This window comes from Glycine soja, chromosome 16, assembly GCF_004193775.1.
Source record: "Glycine soja cultivar W05 chromosome 16, ASM419377v2, whole genome shotgun sequence".
Classification (NCBI taxonomy): domain Eukaryota; kingdom Viridiplantae; phylum Streptophyta; class Magnoliopsida; order Fabales; family Fabaceae; genus Glycine; species Glycine soja.
Genome location: NC_041017.1, coordinates 21,633,736 through 21,647,191, shown reverse-complemented (window position 1 = coordinate 21,647,191; position 13,456 = coordinate 21,633,736). Strand labels below are relative to the sequence as shown.

Here is a 13,456-nt window from a genome sequence, read left to right as displayed (position 1 = left end):
TTTAATTTCCTGACAACCAATCGACAATTTAATTTCCTGACAGCCAATCATAAATATGATTGGTGATCTAGCCAATAAGTTCTTTCCATTTTTTTTATCAACTTTACATTTTTCATAAACTAAATATTTTAACTTAACTAAAATATTTTTTCTTTTAATTTGATACCTTCATAAAGGTTAAATTATACAATATTTTAACTTTTATATATATATATATATATATATATATATATATATTATTCCACTGGGTATTTGACGTGTGATTTATCTATTTTACTTTTTTATGGGATCCTGGTTATGATTTTATTGTTAATGATACACTTTTTAATTATTATAAAAAAATTGAATAAAAGATATTTTTTAAGAATTAATATGATTTTAGTTTGTGTTTAATTGATTATTTTGTATACATAATTGCAATGATTCTCGTCTTAACAAATTGACCTCAACAAAAATAAATGAGATAAAAAAAGAGAATTAAAAAAACACTTTCTAAGGCGGTTCTATGTAGAACCGATGTAGAAAGTAGTATATTTTAAGACGGTGCTCTCAAGACACCCCGTCTTAGAATGTAATAATTTCTAAGGCGGTTCTACGTCAAATCGATGTAGAAGGCAGTATATCTAAGACGGTCCCCTCAAGACATCCGTCTTAAAATGTATTGATATTCTAAGACGGTCTCTTAAAACCGTTGTTGTAAATCCCACTTATTTTTTACGACATGCACTACAAAGACGGTTCAAAACCGTTGTAAAAAGTGTCTTATAACCTATGTAGAATCCTATTTTTGTAATAGTGAACGACACTTTATTTTATTGTCCATTTCATTAACTTCCTTGTAATACAGGCCGATTCAATAAATATTTAACTATATTTATGTTGCACAAAACTAATACTTCCCTTGGCATTAAATAATATTCAAGTTTAGGGCAATCATGATACAGTACAGTGATAGACACAACTTTTCTATCGGGATATACCTAATCTTAACATGATTTAACAATGAACTTAGGTAATAAATCATCCTTTTGGTACCGTCATTAGCATCCTAAGCTAAAAGGCAATTGATAGATTCTCCAACATCCAATATATATAATTTTAAAGGCTTTCCTGGCTCAGGTGGCATAACACTTGTGGTTTTGTCAACACTTGTTTAATCTTCTCAAAAGCCTCCTGATATTCTAACTCCCAATTGAACTCATTAGCATCCTTCAATTTCAACAATGATGAAAAAGCCTTAAGCTTTCCTACCAAATTGGCAATAAACCTCTACTTAAAATTTATTTTATTGATTAGACTCTGAAGTTCCTTTTTATTTTGAGGTGGCCTTGCTTCTAGCATTTCTCTAGCTTTATTCTTATCCACCTCGATACCCCTTTGATGAACCAAAAAAATTTCCTATTGACACTTCAAATGCACATTTCCCAAGATTCATCTTGAGTTTATGGAACCTCATCCTCAAAAGAGATTGCTCCAAAATCGAATAGGTGTTCTTCAAAATCGGTTGACTTGGCGACTATGTCATCAATGTATATTTCCATTGAGTTGTCGATCAACTCATGGAAAATAACTTGAATGTGTTTATTAGACAAGTCTTGATTAAGATGCATGAAAAAGGTGTTAATCGTTAACTTGAAGTATGTTAACCCTCTAGACATAAGATTTGCCGCATAGAAGTATGAAAGGCAAATCATGTTTTCCCAAATCAAAGTGCAACATAAATCAAAAGTTGTGTATGATCAGAAGCATTGTTAAAAGGTATCTCTAGCGACCTGGCAGATGTTCAAAAGCTGCATATGACTTAAGTATCATTAGAAGATGCACAATTGAACAGGGAATATAGGACATAAATGTTTGCAGTGTTGAGAAGCACACACCATAATCAATAGTATAAGCATAAGTCATTCAGAGTGCTAAGAAGCACTTAATTTATAAGTAGAAAGCTCTGAAGAAGATATGCAAGTATCTAGAAGCACAAACTTGCACAAGTTATTAAGTCCACATGAAGACAAAGAAACTATAAGCTAAGAAGACTCATACATAAACACCGCAGTTACTAGAAGCAACATTAGAGATATTCTGCAAGAAAATAATCTTCATAAGCAACACACATGATAGTAGTCGGAAGATGTCATGAGGTAACCACTAAGGCAATAACAACCACTAACTACAATTCAAAATTCAAATTATGCTAGCTATACATAGTGAAGAGAATAAAATAGATTTCAAAAATTGCAGGTTATGAGGGAAAAACATTCAAAGGCAATTGTACGAAAAAGGACAATTCATAAGACAATTGAAACTATTTGAAAATCCCTCGAACAACCATAAACAACTAGCGACACCTAGTCGACATCTAGGTTGACATGTGTGGCAGCGAAGTACTAGAGGAGGAGTTGGGTCACAGTTTCAAACTTGGGGAATGGGTGTGTAGTGGTGTAGCCATAGAAAAAAGGGTTGGATATGGAGAAACTGTTGTCAAAATAAGTTTTTTGTCAGCAAGGTGAATCTCTGTGATGGCAAAATTGGAGTAGCGGATTTTGGCCTAGATTGGTGGATGACGCTGAACAAAGAAGAAATATGACATAAATGATGCACCATAATAATATGAGGAAGAGATTAATCTAACGAATATTAATTGTGGTCCACCACAAACCATTTGAAAGACTTGTGCGTCGTTGCACTCGTCTTGCAGAAAAAAATATTTTAAAGGACTAAATGAAAACTTTTTTTTAATAATTGAAGGAGTAATCTAAAATAAAAATGAGTAGAACAAAATTATATTTGTCTTTATTTTTTAGGGTAAAGAGTCATTTTTGTTTTTGAATGTGTAATTTCTTGATAAATACATTTCTAAAAGATGAAAATACAAAATTTAATACCTGAAAGTGTAAAAAATGCGACAAATATATCCGGACGTTAACTTATGTTCGTCATCATTAATAAAATAGCTTACGTGGTACAAAGGGATGAAGTTGTCACTGAAATGATTGTCAATGTAAGCATCTCTAATTGCCAACACAGACACATATTTGTTATATAATATTTTCTTGACTTTTTCGTCTTTCCACTCTCTCGAAATATGAATGGGTAAATAACACTTTTGTCTCTAAATGTATAATTCGATGAGAAATGTGTTCCTGAAAGATGAAAATATAAAATTTAGTCTCTAAAAGTATAAAAAGTGCGACAAATATATTTATCCTTTAGGGTAATTTGGAAAAATTTATAATGATTGGTGCACTATTACAATGTTTTATTTTGGTAAACTGGTACAATGTTTATTTTGGATAATTTCTATTGTGACAAAAAATTATGATTGATAATCAATATTATCGTTATTATTATGTTTGTTTTAAATTATGTTTGTCAATATATTTTTTAAGTGATTATTGTAATATTATGTTTGTAACAATAAAAAATGACGAAAATTTATCCTAAAATTATATTTTACTATTAAATGAAACAAAATTTCGAGTCTAACAAATTAGTTTAATAGAAACATATTGATATTTAGGTCTAATAAAAAATTACTGACATTTTTCATCCAATAATGATAACTTATTAACATTTTTGGTCTAATGGATCATATTGACATTTAGGTCTAAAAATAATTACTGACATTTTCTTTCAATAAAAGAACATTGATATTTTCGTCCAACAAATAATTACTGATATTTATGTTCAAAAATGATATCTTTTTGACATTTTTAACTAATCTAGTCAGTATGATCATTTCAGTAGCAATTTTGTCCTTTTATATCACGTAGGGTATTTTATTAACCGTAAACACAAGATATATTTATCATATTTTTTTATACTTGGGACTAAATTAATTTTTATAAATATAATTATCAACAAATTACATATTTAGGATGGCTATTTATCTATTTTTTTTATTTCCCTGTTTAATACCACGGCGCGATGGCGGAACTCTGAAACTGGGGGGACACGAGATGCAAAAGGAGACACGACACAGTCGCACACACCCTCGGGCGCTATTAAAAATTTCTCCCAAACAGCATTTCAATTACACTTTTATCTCATATATAATATATATCACGCACACATCACACACGTAGCATGCGGCCACGCAGGGAAACAGAGAAGCGCAGATTCGATTTCGACTCAGCCAACACCAACAACTCAGCCTCCTCCTCCCCCAAATCACCGCGGCGAAGGCCGAAGCTCTTGGCGGTGCTGATGGCGGGGCAGTCGCGGAAATGGATGATCCTGGTGGCCACGATTTGGATTCAGGCCTTCACGGGGACCAATTTCGATTTCTCCCAGTACTCGTCGTCGCTCAAATTCGCGCTTAACGTGTCGCAGGTGCAGCTGAACTATCTCGCCACGGCGAACGACATGGGGAAGGTTTTCGGGTGGTCCTCGGGGATTGCCCTAATGCACCTTCCGGTTTCTGTTGTTATGTTTGTTGCGGCTTTCATGGGGTTCTTCGGGTACGGCCTCCAGTGGCTCGTCATCACCGGCGTCGTCAATTTGCCTTATTTTCTGGTAACTTTTTTTTTTTTTTTGTCGATTTTACAGATGGAGTGGGGATTAATTAATTTTGACTTCTGTGAATTTTTTAATCCTTCGTCTTTATATTAGTTAAAGAATTTCAAGGACAATTTTTTTTTTTTTGAAAATAAGATGGTAATTTTAAAAACTAAAAAATTTATTTATTATTATCTATAGGAATTAAAAAGATACATTTAAAAATTATAAAAATTAAATGAGGAATTAAAATTTTAATTAATTATTGATGGCTGCACACCTAATAATACCATCGAAGTAATGGTTTTATTTTTAAATTACAGCCACCGAAAAACATAAAATACTAGTAATACTATTTAAACCCTATTCTTCTAGAGTTTTTAAAAAAAAAAGTTTAAAGACTATGCATAGATAATTAAAATATTTTTGCACTATTTTTTTTTTGTCAGAGAGAATATTTTATTCAATCACAAATTATCCTTATATATGACTTTTAAGATATACTTGCCATTTACCAAACATTATAGGTTATAATTCAATGGTGTAAAATTGTGGATATATTTTTTTTCTTCATTTTTTAATACAATTTTTCTATTATTAATTTAAATATATAAGATTTTTAAAATTTGTGGGTTTTATTCATAATTTTATCATTTTTATTTAAATTTAACTAATAATAAAAAATATTAGAAAGAATACATCAGAGGAACGAAAATAATTTGCTCCTTTGGTCTTGCAAGTTGCAACCCTGAGAGAAAAATGGGTTTCCAAAAATAAATAATAACTTTTTTTATCATTGGAATTTTGTCAAATTATATTGAATTCAATTTTAGATACCGTTGATATCTTTTGTCTTGCTTATTTTCGGATGATAAAAAAAATTTGGATTTTAAAAAGTATTATACGAGTAAACAACAACAATAATATGTCTTCTTTTCAAAGATTGAGTGAAGATGTTATTGCTATTTTAATTCTGGTTAAATGATACTCTCTAGAAGGCAGTTGATGAAGTAAAAAAAATAAAATAGAGTAAATAATCTTATCAAAATTTTGATCTGAAGCAAGCAAATTATTTTTAAAATCTTGTATCTTAGGCACATATATTTGAAATACTCTTGTCGTCAGGTTTTACAGTTTGAAAGGGATGATATTATATTAATTACTATATTAATATTATACTGTTTGCGGTTTTCATTGCTTGTGGTCCCAATTCCAATCATGGTTTTACAAGCAAAATAAATTAGTTTTTTTAAATAAATAGAGCAGCCATGTTCTACAGTTCAAATTGTCCACAATTTTGATTTTAAGTAATAAATGTCTATTTTTCCTTAGTTAAAACAGCTAACTGTATCATGTCATGCATGTTCTTGATTCAAATAAGATTACATCGTGTGAAGTGTGAACATATCTATAGTGCTCAAAGAATCTCCACTAACTTACTATTTTCGACACCGGCACATGATTGTGCCGCACCATACGGAGTCATAGAAAGTATGATTAAATAGTACTTTTAAAATCAACCTGCATCAGAAAAAACCTGAGTGATGACATACTTTTGGATCTATATTCCTTAATCATGTTTGTTCAATTAAGGGTATAATCCCATGTTCTCAATTTTTAATGTATTGATTAATACATGCCATCAAAATGCTTTTTCTTCTGATTGCAGAAAGTATATTGGCGAAAATAATAATCAGTCTCCTTTGTCTTTCATTGCAAGCCCGTGAGAACAAAAATTGAATGAGATGTTGTGATTGGATCCATATTTATTTATTCACCATTCTGAGAGACTGAGATGTACGTAAGAATGTGTTGCATGTGTAAATTGTAGCATGCGTCTTTTTCTCTTAATCAATACCAATCTCACATGTTTTTTCTTATAAAAATATAAATAGTCATTAGTTATCTGATTTAAGCTGGAAGTATCTCAAAGTCTCATACTATATAAAAAACACTTCCATGATTTATCTGCAACTATGTGCTGTATTCTATATAATAAACCATAGTTTAAAAGAATGAGATTATATCTGGTAACTAAACGTGAGATTCAGTAAACAGTAATACATCGGAAATTCAGAGTCAGTAATTCTGTGATTACATCTGGTAACTAAACTGTGGCTGCTCAGCTCGTAAACTTGACTGAATCATAATATACAGAAAATTTGTTCATAGCCCACGTCGCATTGACTACCCTTTAACTTTATTGGCAGGTCTTTCTTCTGTGCCTTTTAGGGGGATGTAGCATCTGTTGGTTCAACACAGTATGTTTTGTTCTCTGCATTAGGAATTTTCCGGTTAACCGAGCCCTTGCATTATCGCTCACTGTGAGTTTCAATGGCATTAGTGCAGCACTCTACACCCTTGTTGCCAATTCAATTGATCCATCATCGGATGCACTGTATCTGCTATTGAATGCTCTTGTTCCCCTTCTCATTTGCATTGCAGTACTTGTCCCTATTCTTAACCAACCAGCTTTAGACCCTCTCCCTCCTGATGCAGTAAACCGGGACTCAGTGATATTTCTAATATTGAACTTTATAGCCCTTTTAACTGGTCTTTATCTTCTCCTGTTTGGCTCATCTGCTTCTGGTGTGACTTCTGCTCGGTTCTATTTTGGTGGAGCTATTTTCCTCCTCATCTTCCCATTATGTATTCCTGGCATTGTATATGCTCGGGCTTGGTTTCGGCATACCATCCATTCCAGCTTTCAGATGGAAAGCTCTAGCTTCATTCTTGTTCATGATGATGATCTTGAGATGCATAAAGAGCTCCATAGCCGTCAAAATAGTATTGTTAGCAATGGAGATACTTACAGCCTGCTAAGCAACAATGGATACATGTTTGGGAGCCAAAGGGAAAAAGATAGTGATCCGTGTTGTGAGACGATGATTGGGCAGGATCAGTTAGCAGTGCTAGGAGAAGAGCACTCAGTTGCAGTAGTTGTCCGCAGATTGGATTTTTGGTTATACTATGCTACATACTTCTGTGGAGGTACACTTGGTCTAGTCTATAGCAATAATCTGGGACAGATTGCACAATCTGTGGGCCAGAGTTCAAATACTTCTACACTTGTCATGCTCTATGCATCCTTTTCCTTTTTTGGTCGCTTGCTTTCAGCTGGACCAGACTACATTCGGAAGTAAGTATTCTCTTTAATCGATGTATTATACTTTTGGAGCTTTCTATAGTAGAAAATATCTTCTTTTTGCCTTGTCTTGAATTGGAAGTGAATCTTGGAAATAAAATTGTAGTAGTCATGATGATTGTATCTTCTGCTTTGCAGTAAGATCTACTTTGCAAGGACTGGTTGGCTATCAATTGCACTTATACCAACCCCAGTTGCGTTCTTCCTCCTTGCTGCATCAGACAGTCTTCTGGCACTTCAGACAGGCACCGCACTGATTGGATTGAGCTCTGGTTTTATATTTGCAGCTGCTGTGTCAGTTACATCTGAGTTGTTTGGACCTAACAGTGTGGGCGTCAATCACAACATTCTCATAACAAATATCCCTATTGGATCTCTTCTCTATGGCTTTCTTGCTGCACTAGTTTATGATGCTAATGCACCCTCAATGCCAGGAAACTTGATAACGTCTGACTCAGTAGTGTGCATGGGAAGGCAGTGTTACTTCTGGACATTTGTCTGGTGGGGATGCATATCTGTCCTGGGACTAGCTTCAAGCATGCTATTGTTCTTAAGAACCAAACATGCATATGATCATTTTGAGAAGAACCGTATTTCAACTCAATCAATTGTGTCTTAATTTTTGTTATTGATGGTCCATGAAGATGATGGTGTAGTCGAGTTCATTTGTATAGTAGCATAAAGTTTAAATATGCATTTGGAGTTTGAGATTAGAGAAGAAGAGTTTTAAATTCAGAACCAAGAGGTAAGGATTGCATTAACTCTTTCACAGTGCACAAAAAAAGAGAAAAGAGGGGTAAAAAGTGGTCTGAGGAACTATGCATCAATAAAACAGAATGACATCTGGAGCTGGACCTGCTAGAAGTTTTGCCTCTTTTGCAGCCATGATTTGGTTCACACTTAGCACATAACTCCTCTGCTTTGAACAAAGTTGTGTTTAACCTGATAGTTCAGCTGTAGAAGCAGGAGCTATGCTTCGTCCTTGTGTTGGATCCAAAGATGCTGCTACCTTATACTTTTTCAGTAGCTTTTGATAAAAAGTTCTTTTAACAAAGCCATACATGACATTTTAAAAAGCTTTAGTTATCTAATTCTTTTTAATATATTATAAGATCTCCAATGAGTATGTGGCTCAAGTGCTCGAGTTACCGTGTTTTCTTTTCCTTCAGTTTCTTCCCTCGCCAAAGAGAAATAAAACTTCAAGAGCTCAATTTTGTAATTTGGGAAACACATAATACAAGCGTCATTTGACTGTATGACCTTGAGTGGGACTTTTCTTTTCCCCAGGTTCTGATATGAGAATTCTGATTATTCATCACTTGCAAGGTTGACGCAGATATAGACTTGTAAATTCTGATTACTCATGAAGCTATCCTTTTGATTACTCAGGAAGCTATCCTTAGAATCCTAACAGAAAAGTATTTGCAATTTTTTCCGCTGATTTCATCATCATCTTTATTTGTTTTGAGTCAATAGAAACAAGGTGTCTGTTCCTTTTATGTATCAATGAATGATCATTTATATATCCTCAATGAGACTCAGTTTGCCCAATGATTGATAGATCATATTATTTTAAATATAGAGAGGAGACTATAGAAAAACACAGGAAAATGAGTTGGCTCTCTATTACTTTGTTTACTACTACTCTGTTATGAGACGCAAACAGAGGAGACTCAGTGTACTATTACTTTGCCTCGTAACTTACATGGTTCTCTATCTGTGGTAGAGTAACAAATAAACATCATATAAATTCTCAAGTAAAATACGTAGCGGCTACATTAGAAGGAAAAATAACCCTTCAACAAGAATAATATCCCTTGATGTACAGTAAACTCACAACCTTTTATCTTCTAAGACTTTAGTTTTCTAATTATTATTTCTCACACATTTTGTTACAACTTTTAGTAAATCTCTTTTATTTATTGTCTCCTCCAATATTAGATACTCCAGATTCGAGACCAATGCAGAAGCCATAATGTGTGGAAGTGATTCAAGAAATTATAATCATTTTAAACCTAAATCTGATAATTGTTTAAAAATTTAAATATGATTTTATCATACTGAAATAACAGAAAAATAAATGGAAGAAAGAAAGTTGTATTAAAGAGTTTCTATTCTAACCTAAGCTTCAAGGATAGGTGCAGAATGAGCGATCTTTTATACATAGGAATAACCTCTCGTATGCTAATGCCATCTTTCTTGCTGTAAACATTTTGGCAGCATATTCCCGGCATGCCTTGCCCCGCCTTGCTAGCCTCTGTGGTCCTTCCTTTACAACTGCTTCCAGTGCCTCCTGCAGGGACTCCACATTCGGCGAAAACATGTAACCATATTCATCATCGACCACAATAGTCCCTTTAATGCTTGGAAATCTTGATGCCAAAAGAGGCTTCCCGCTCATCATTGCCTCCATCAATGTAAGGTCAAGCCCTTGTGGTCTGAGTGTGGGATTGACAAAAATGTCAATAGCATTATAGAAAGCTCTTAACATGGAAGGGCTCATCGATCCCAGAACAAGAACCTGGCTCCCTAAATCTCTGTACCTGTTCTCCCATGGTCCAGAACCAGCAACAATCAAGTACACATTAGGGTGCTTGGTTATAAGCCTCGAGTAAGCTTCATGAAGCAGAGGATGGCCTTTGTCCTTCACTAATCTTCCAGCTACACCGAGTACCAAACTTGCATTCCCTGGAATGCCAATTTTGGTTCTGAATTCCCTTCCCAATTCAACATCTTCTCCAAAGTCATCCTCATCAACACCATTTAGTATTACATGGACTCTTCTGTTAGGAATTTGGTACACATCCCTGAGCATCTCACCACAACTATCACTAATAGCAACATGATGGGCATAATTCTTGAAGAACCTTATCTCATTCAGCACCTTTGGCACAACACCCTGTATGCTTTTGTTGAAGAGAGGGGACATAGGCTCGTCTTGTCGGCGAGTCAAGTCCTGGAAAATGCTTGATTGCAAGCTTTCAAGGGCTATGCCATGCCAAGACACTGCAAGGTTTGACATGTTGCGTGCTAGCCAGTGAGGGAGTGCCACACTTTCTGAGTGCACAACGTGGAATGGTTCTCGCTGGTTTTCTTCCACAAACTGTTCCCACGCCTTGTTGTAGCGCCACCTGCCAGGCTCGCCTTCATGGAAATGGATGTATGGGGAAGAAGGTGCACCTTCTTGATGTTTGTTTTCGTTTACCTCAGAGGATGAGACTGAAATGCTCTCATCTTCAGGGGGAGATGTGAATACATGAACTTGATGGCCACGGCGCGCCAAAGCTGTGTGAAGGGTGTGAGCATGACGCTCCATGCCACCAGGGGTTGTGCCAATAGGCCATTTCCTGGAGAAGACAGCAACTTTGAGAGCAAAGGGTGATGGGTTGTGTTCGAAAAACGAGAGGCGGTTCCATGCGAATTCAACCAACTGAAGATCACCAGACCAAGTTTTGGCTTGGGAGGAAGCAAGGGTGGTGCATATGGAGGTGGTGGTTGGGGCATGGAGGAGGAAAAGAACAGGTATGGTGAATAGGACAATGAAGAAAAGAGTGGTGCAAAAGTAAAAATTTGAAGGTGAAGTGGATTTTTTAGACTTGGTGGTATTGAGGGCCATTTCCTCAAGGGAGTTCTGAGGAGGATATGTGCATAGAGATTCTTCGGTTTCTTGAGGGTTGGAACTTGGAATTGTGTGATGTTTGTGATGAATGTTAAGGGAAAGGGAAAGTGAAGAAGACTATGAGGAGCCATTGGAAGGTAGACACGCACTGAAGCAAGTGCGTTTGAGTTTGAGTTTTCTATTAAGAGTGCGTTCCTCACGCCTTTCTTTGGGGTTAAAAAGTGTACGCATGTGATATGGGTTTCGTAAGTAGTTGAAAAATGAGACTGTTTTAACAAGCTCGCACAATTAGGCGTTCTCCAACTCCCGTACAGACTTCAGAATTCAGATTAAGAATCATTGATATCCTGAATTCCTGGTTAAGTTTTCTTCTTTTTTTTTTTGTATGGAGAGAGAAACTCGATCACAAGAAGCATACAACGTTATGTGATTCTTCATTCTTGTCCTTTTTCTAAACGAGTTTTATTTTGATTTAACAAAGTTAGTAAAAGAATTTGCCTTTAAAATTTAAGCTTATTGTGATTTATAAATTTATACTTATATATGGCATGGTTGTTTTGTATTTTTATTTTTTTTTCTCCTGTTTTTATTTTCTGAAATAATATTAAAAATACATTTTTAATAAAAGTAAATATATTTTTAGATTTGTTTAAAATTAACATGTTTTCATTTTATCCAAAATGAAATTACTGATTTCAACTAAAAACAAAATTTTATTATTTCTAATTTTTGGTTCGTTTAGAAAAATATTTTTACTGAAAATAAAAACAAAAATCCAACTAAACATATTTTTATCATCAATAAAAATGAAAACATAAAATAACCAAACCAAACAACCCAAATTATCTAGTTTTCTTGTCCTTTTCTATGGAATAGATATTTTTATACTCTTTTTCTTTTACAGTCTTATTTTACCATTCATTATTTTTTCAACCCTTCCTCATTTTTTTTATTACATCACCTATTTCATTTCTTATTTCACTTATTTTTCTTTTTGAATAGGGTATCTATCCTAAATGCGACTCAAAGCATCTATTTCCTTTGACAATATCATTTTCCATGTCTTAGATGGCTTCTTGTTGACCGCTTATATTCGCTGGCTCGTTGATTTATTTGTTTTAATTATTTTGGACTGTTTAAAAATACATTTAATGTAACCAACTTGTATTTGTGAGTCAACGAAATCGTGGCTGTTACATAAAAAAAAAAAAAAAAAATATCGTGGCTGTGCCAATTACGCATTCACCCTCTAGAATTTACCATAGTATTATAAATGCAACTCTACCATATGCATAATGTATATCGAGGAATATGCAAGAACACGTATGCCATTTGTTTAGTTTTTAAGAAAGTGGTGTGCATTACCTAACATACATGCACATTAAAAAAATAATTGACAATTCCGATACTGAAGTACATATGTTTACTTTTAAATTTCTCTATTCATACATCCAATACTTACTGTCCTGTAATATTTATCGTAATAAATTTTTTCTCAACAAAACTAATAAATACGTAAACAAGTGATAGTTTTCAAAAATTATTTTATTATCAATAATTGATTTATCATCATTAATATTACATTAATATTATAAAGAATATAAATGAAAAAATAATTAATATAACATTAAAATTAATATTATAAGAAATATAAGTAATATTATATTAAAAAGTTAAATAGACAATTATTTTGAGACTTATTTTTACTTTTTACATGACAATTATTAAGAGATCAAGGAAGTAATTATATTTTGTGTTTATCATATCATATAATAATGTCTCCAGACTAAATATAAGTAAACATATATAACATATTGATTAAATATATAGTTTGCATAAAAAAATATGTTAGTTAATTTTATTTAATTTTCTTGATTTCATAAAAAAGAAACTACAGACTACCCTTAAGTTAATTTAAATGTGTACATCATTTCTATTGAATTAACTTGAGAACATTTGAAATTGAGACATTAAATAAGGGGGAATAAATTGAAATTTTGTTTATATTTAAATCCACCCAATTTAGATTTTTTTTTCCGCTTATATTTGAATTTAAAGGAGTACTAATTTGAAAATTAAATATACAAAAGGTGTAAGTTTAAATCAACTTTCTTAAGAAACCAAAAAATGAAAGAAATATTAGTCAACGAGTATTGTTGGTTTAAAGCTGACCGATCAACATGAACATTTTGACTTGG

General features: G+C 33.4%; 2 protein-coding genes across 2 annotated transcripts; one reads left to right on the top strand and one right to left on the bottom strand.

Annotated features, from left to right (window-relative positions):
* Nucleotides 1–3,895: 3,895 nt before the first annotated feature.
* On the top strand, nucleotides 3,896–9,174 carry LOC114390997 (protein NUCLEAR FUSION DEFECTIVE 4-like). Its single transcript, XM_028351975.1, has 3 exons — nucleotides 3,896–4,512; nucleotides 6,705–7,633; nucleotides 7,778–9,174. Exons 1-3 carry the CDS (start codon nucleotides 4,084–4,086, stop codon nucleotides 8,256–8,258), a joined length of 1,839 nt encoding a protein of 612 aa, XP_028207776.1. The 5' UTR covers nucleotides 3,896–4,083; the 3' UTR covers nucleotides 8,259–9,174.
* Nucleotides 9,175–9,389: 215 nt separating this feature from the next.
* On the bottom strand, nucleotides 9,390–11,469 carry LOC114390998. The gene has a single exon (XM_028351977.1). The coding sequence runs from the start codon at nucleotides 11,253–11,255 to the stop codon at nucleotides 9,768–9,770; it is 1,488 nt and encodes a 495-aa protein (XP_028207778.1). The 5' UTR covers nucleotides 11,256–11,469; the 3' UTR covers nucleotides 9,390–9,767.
* Nucleotides 11,470–13,456: the final 1,987 nt, after the last annotated feature.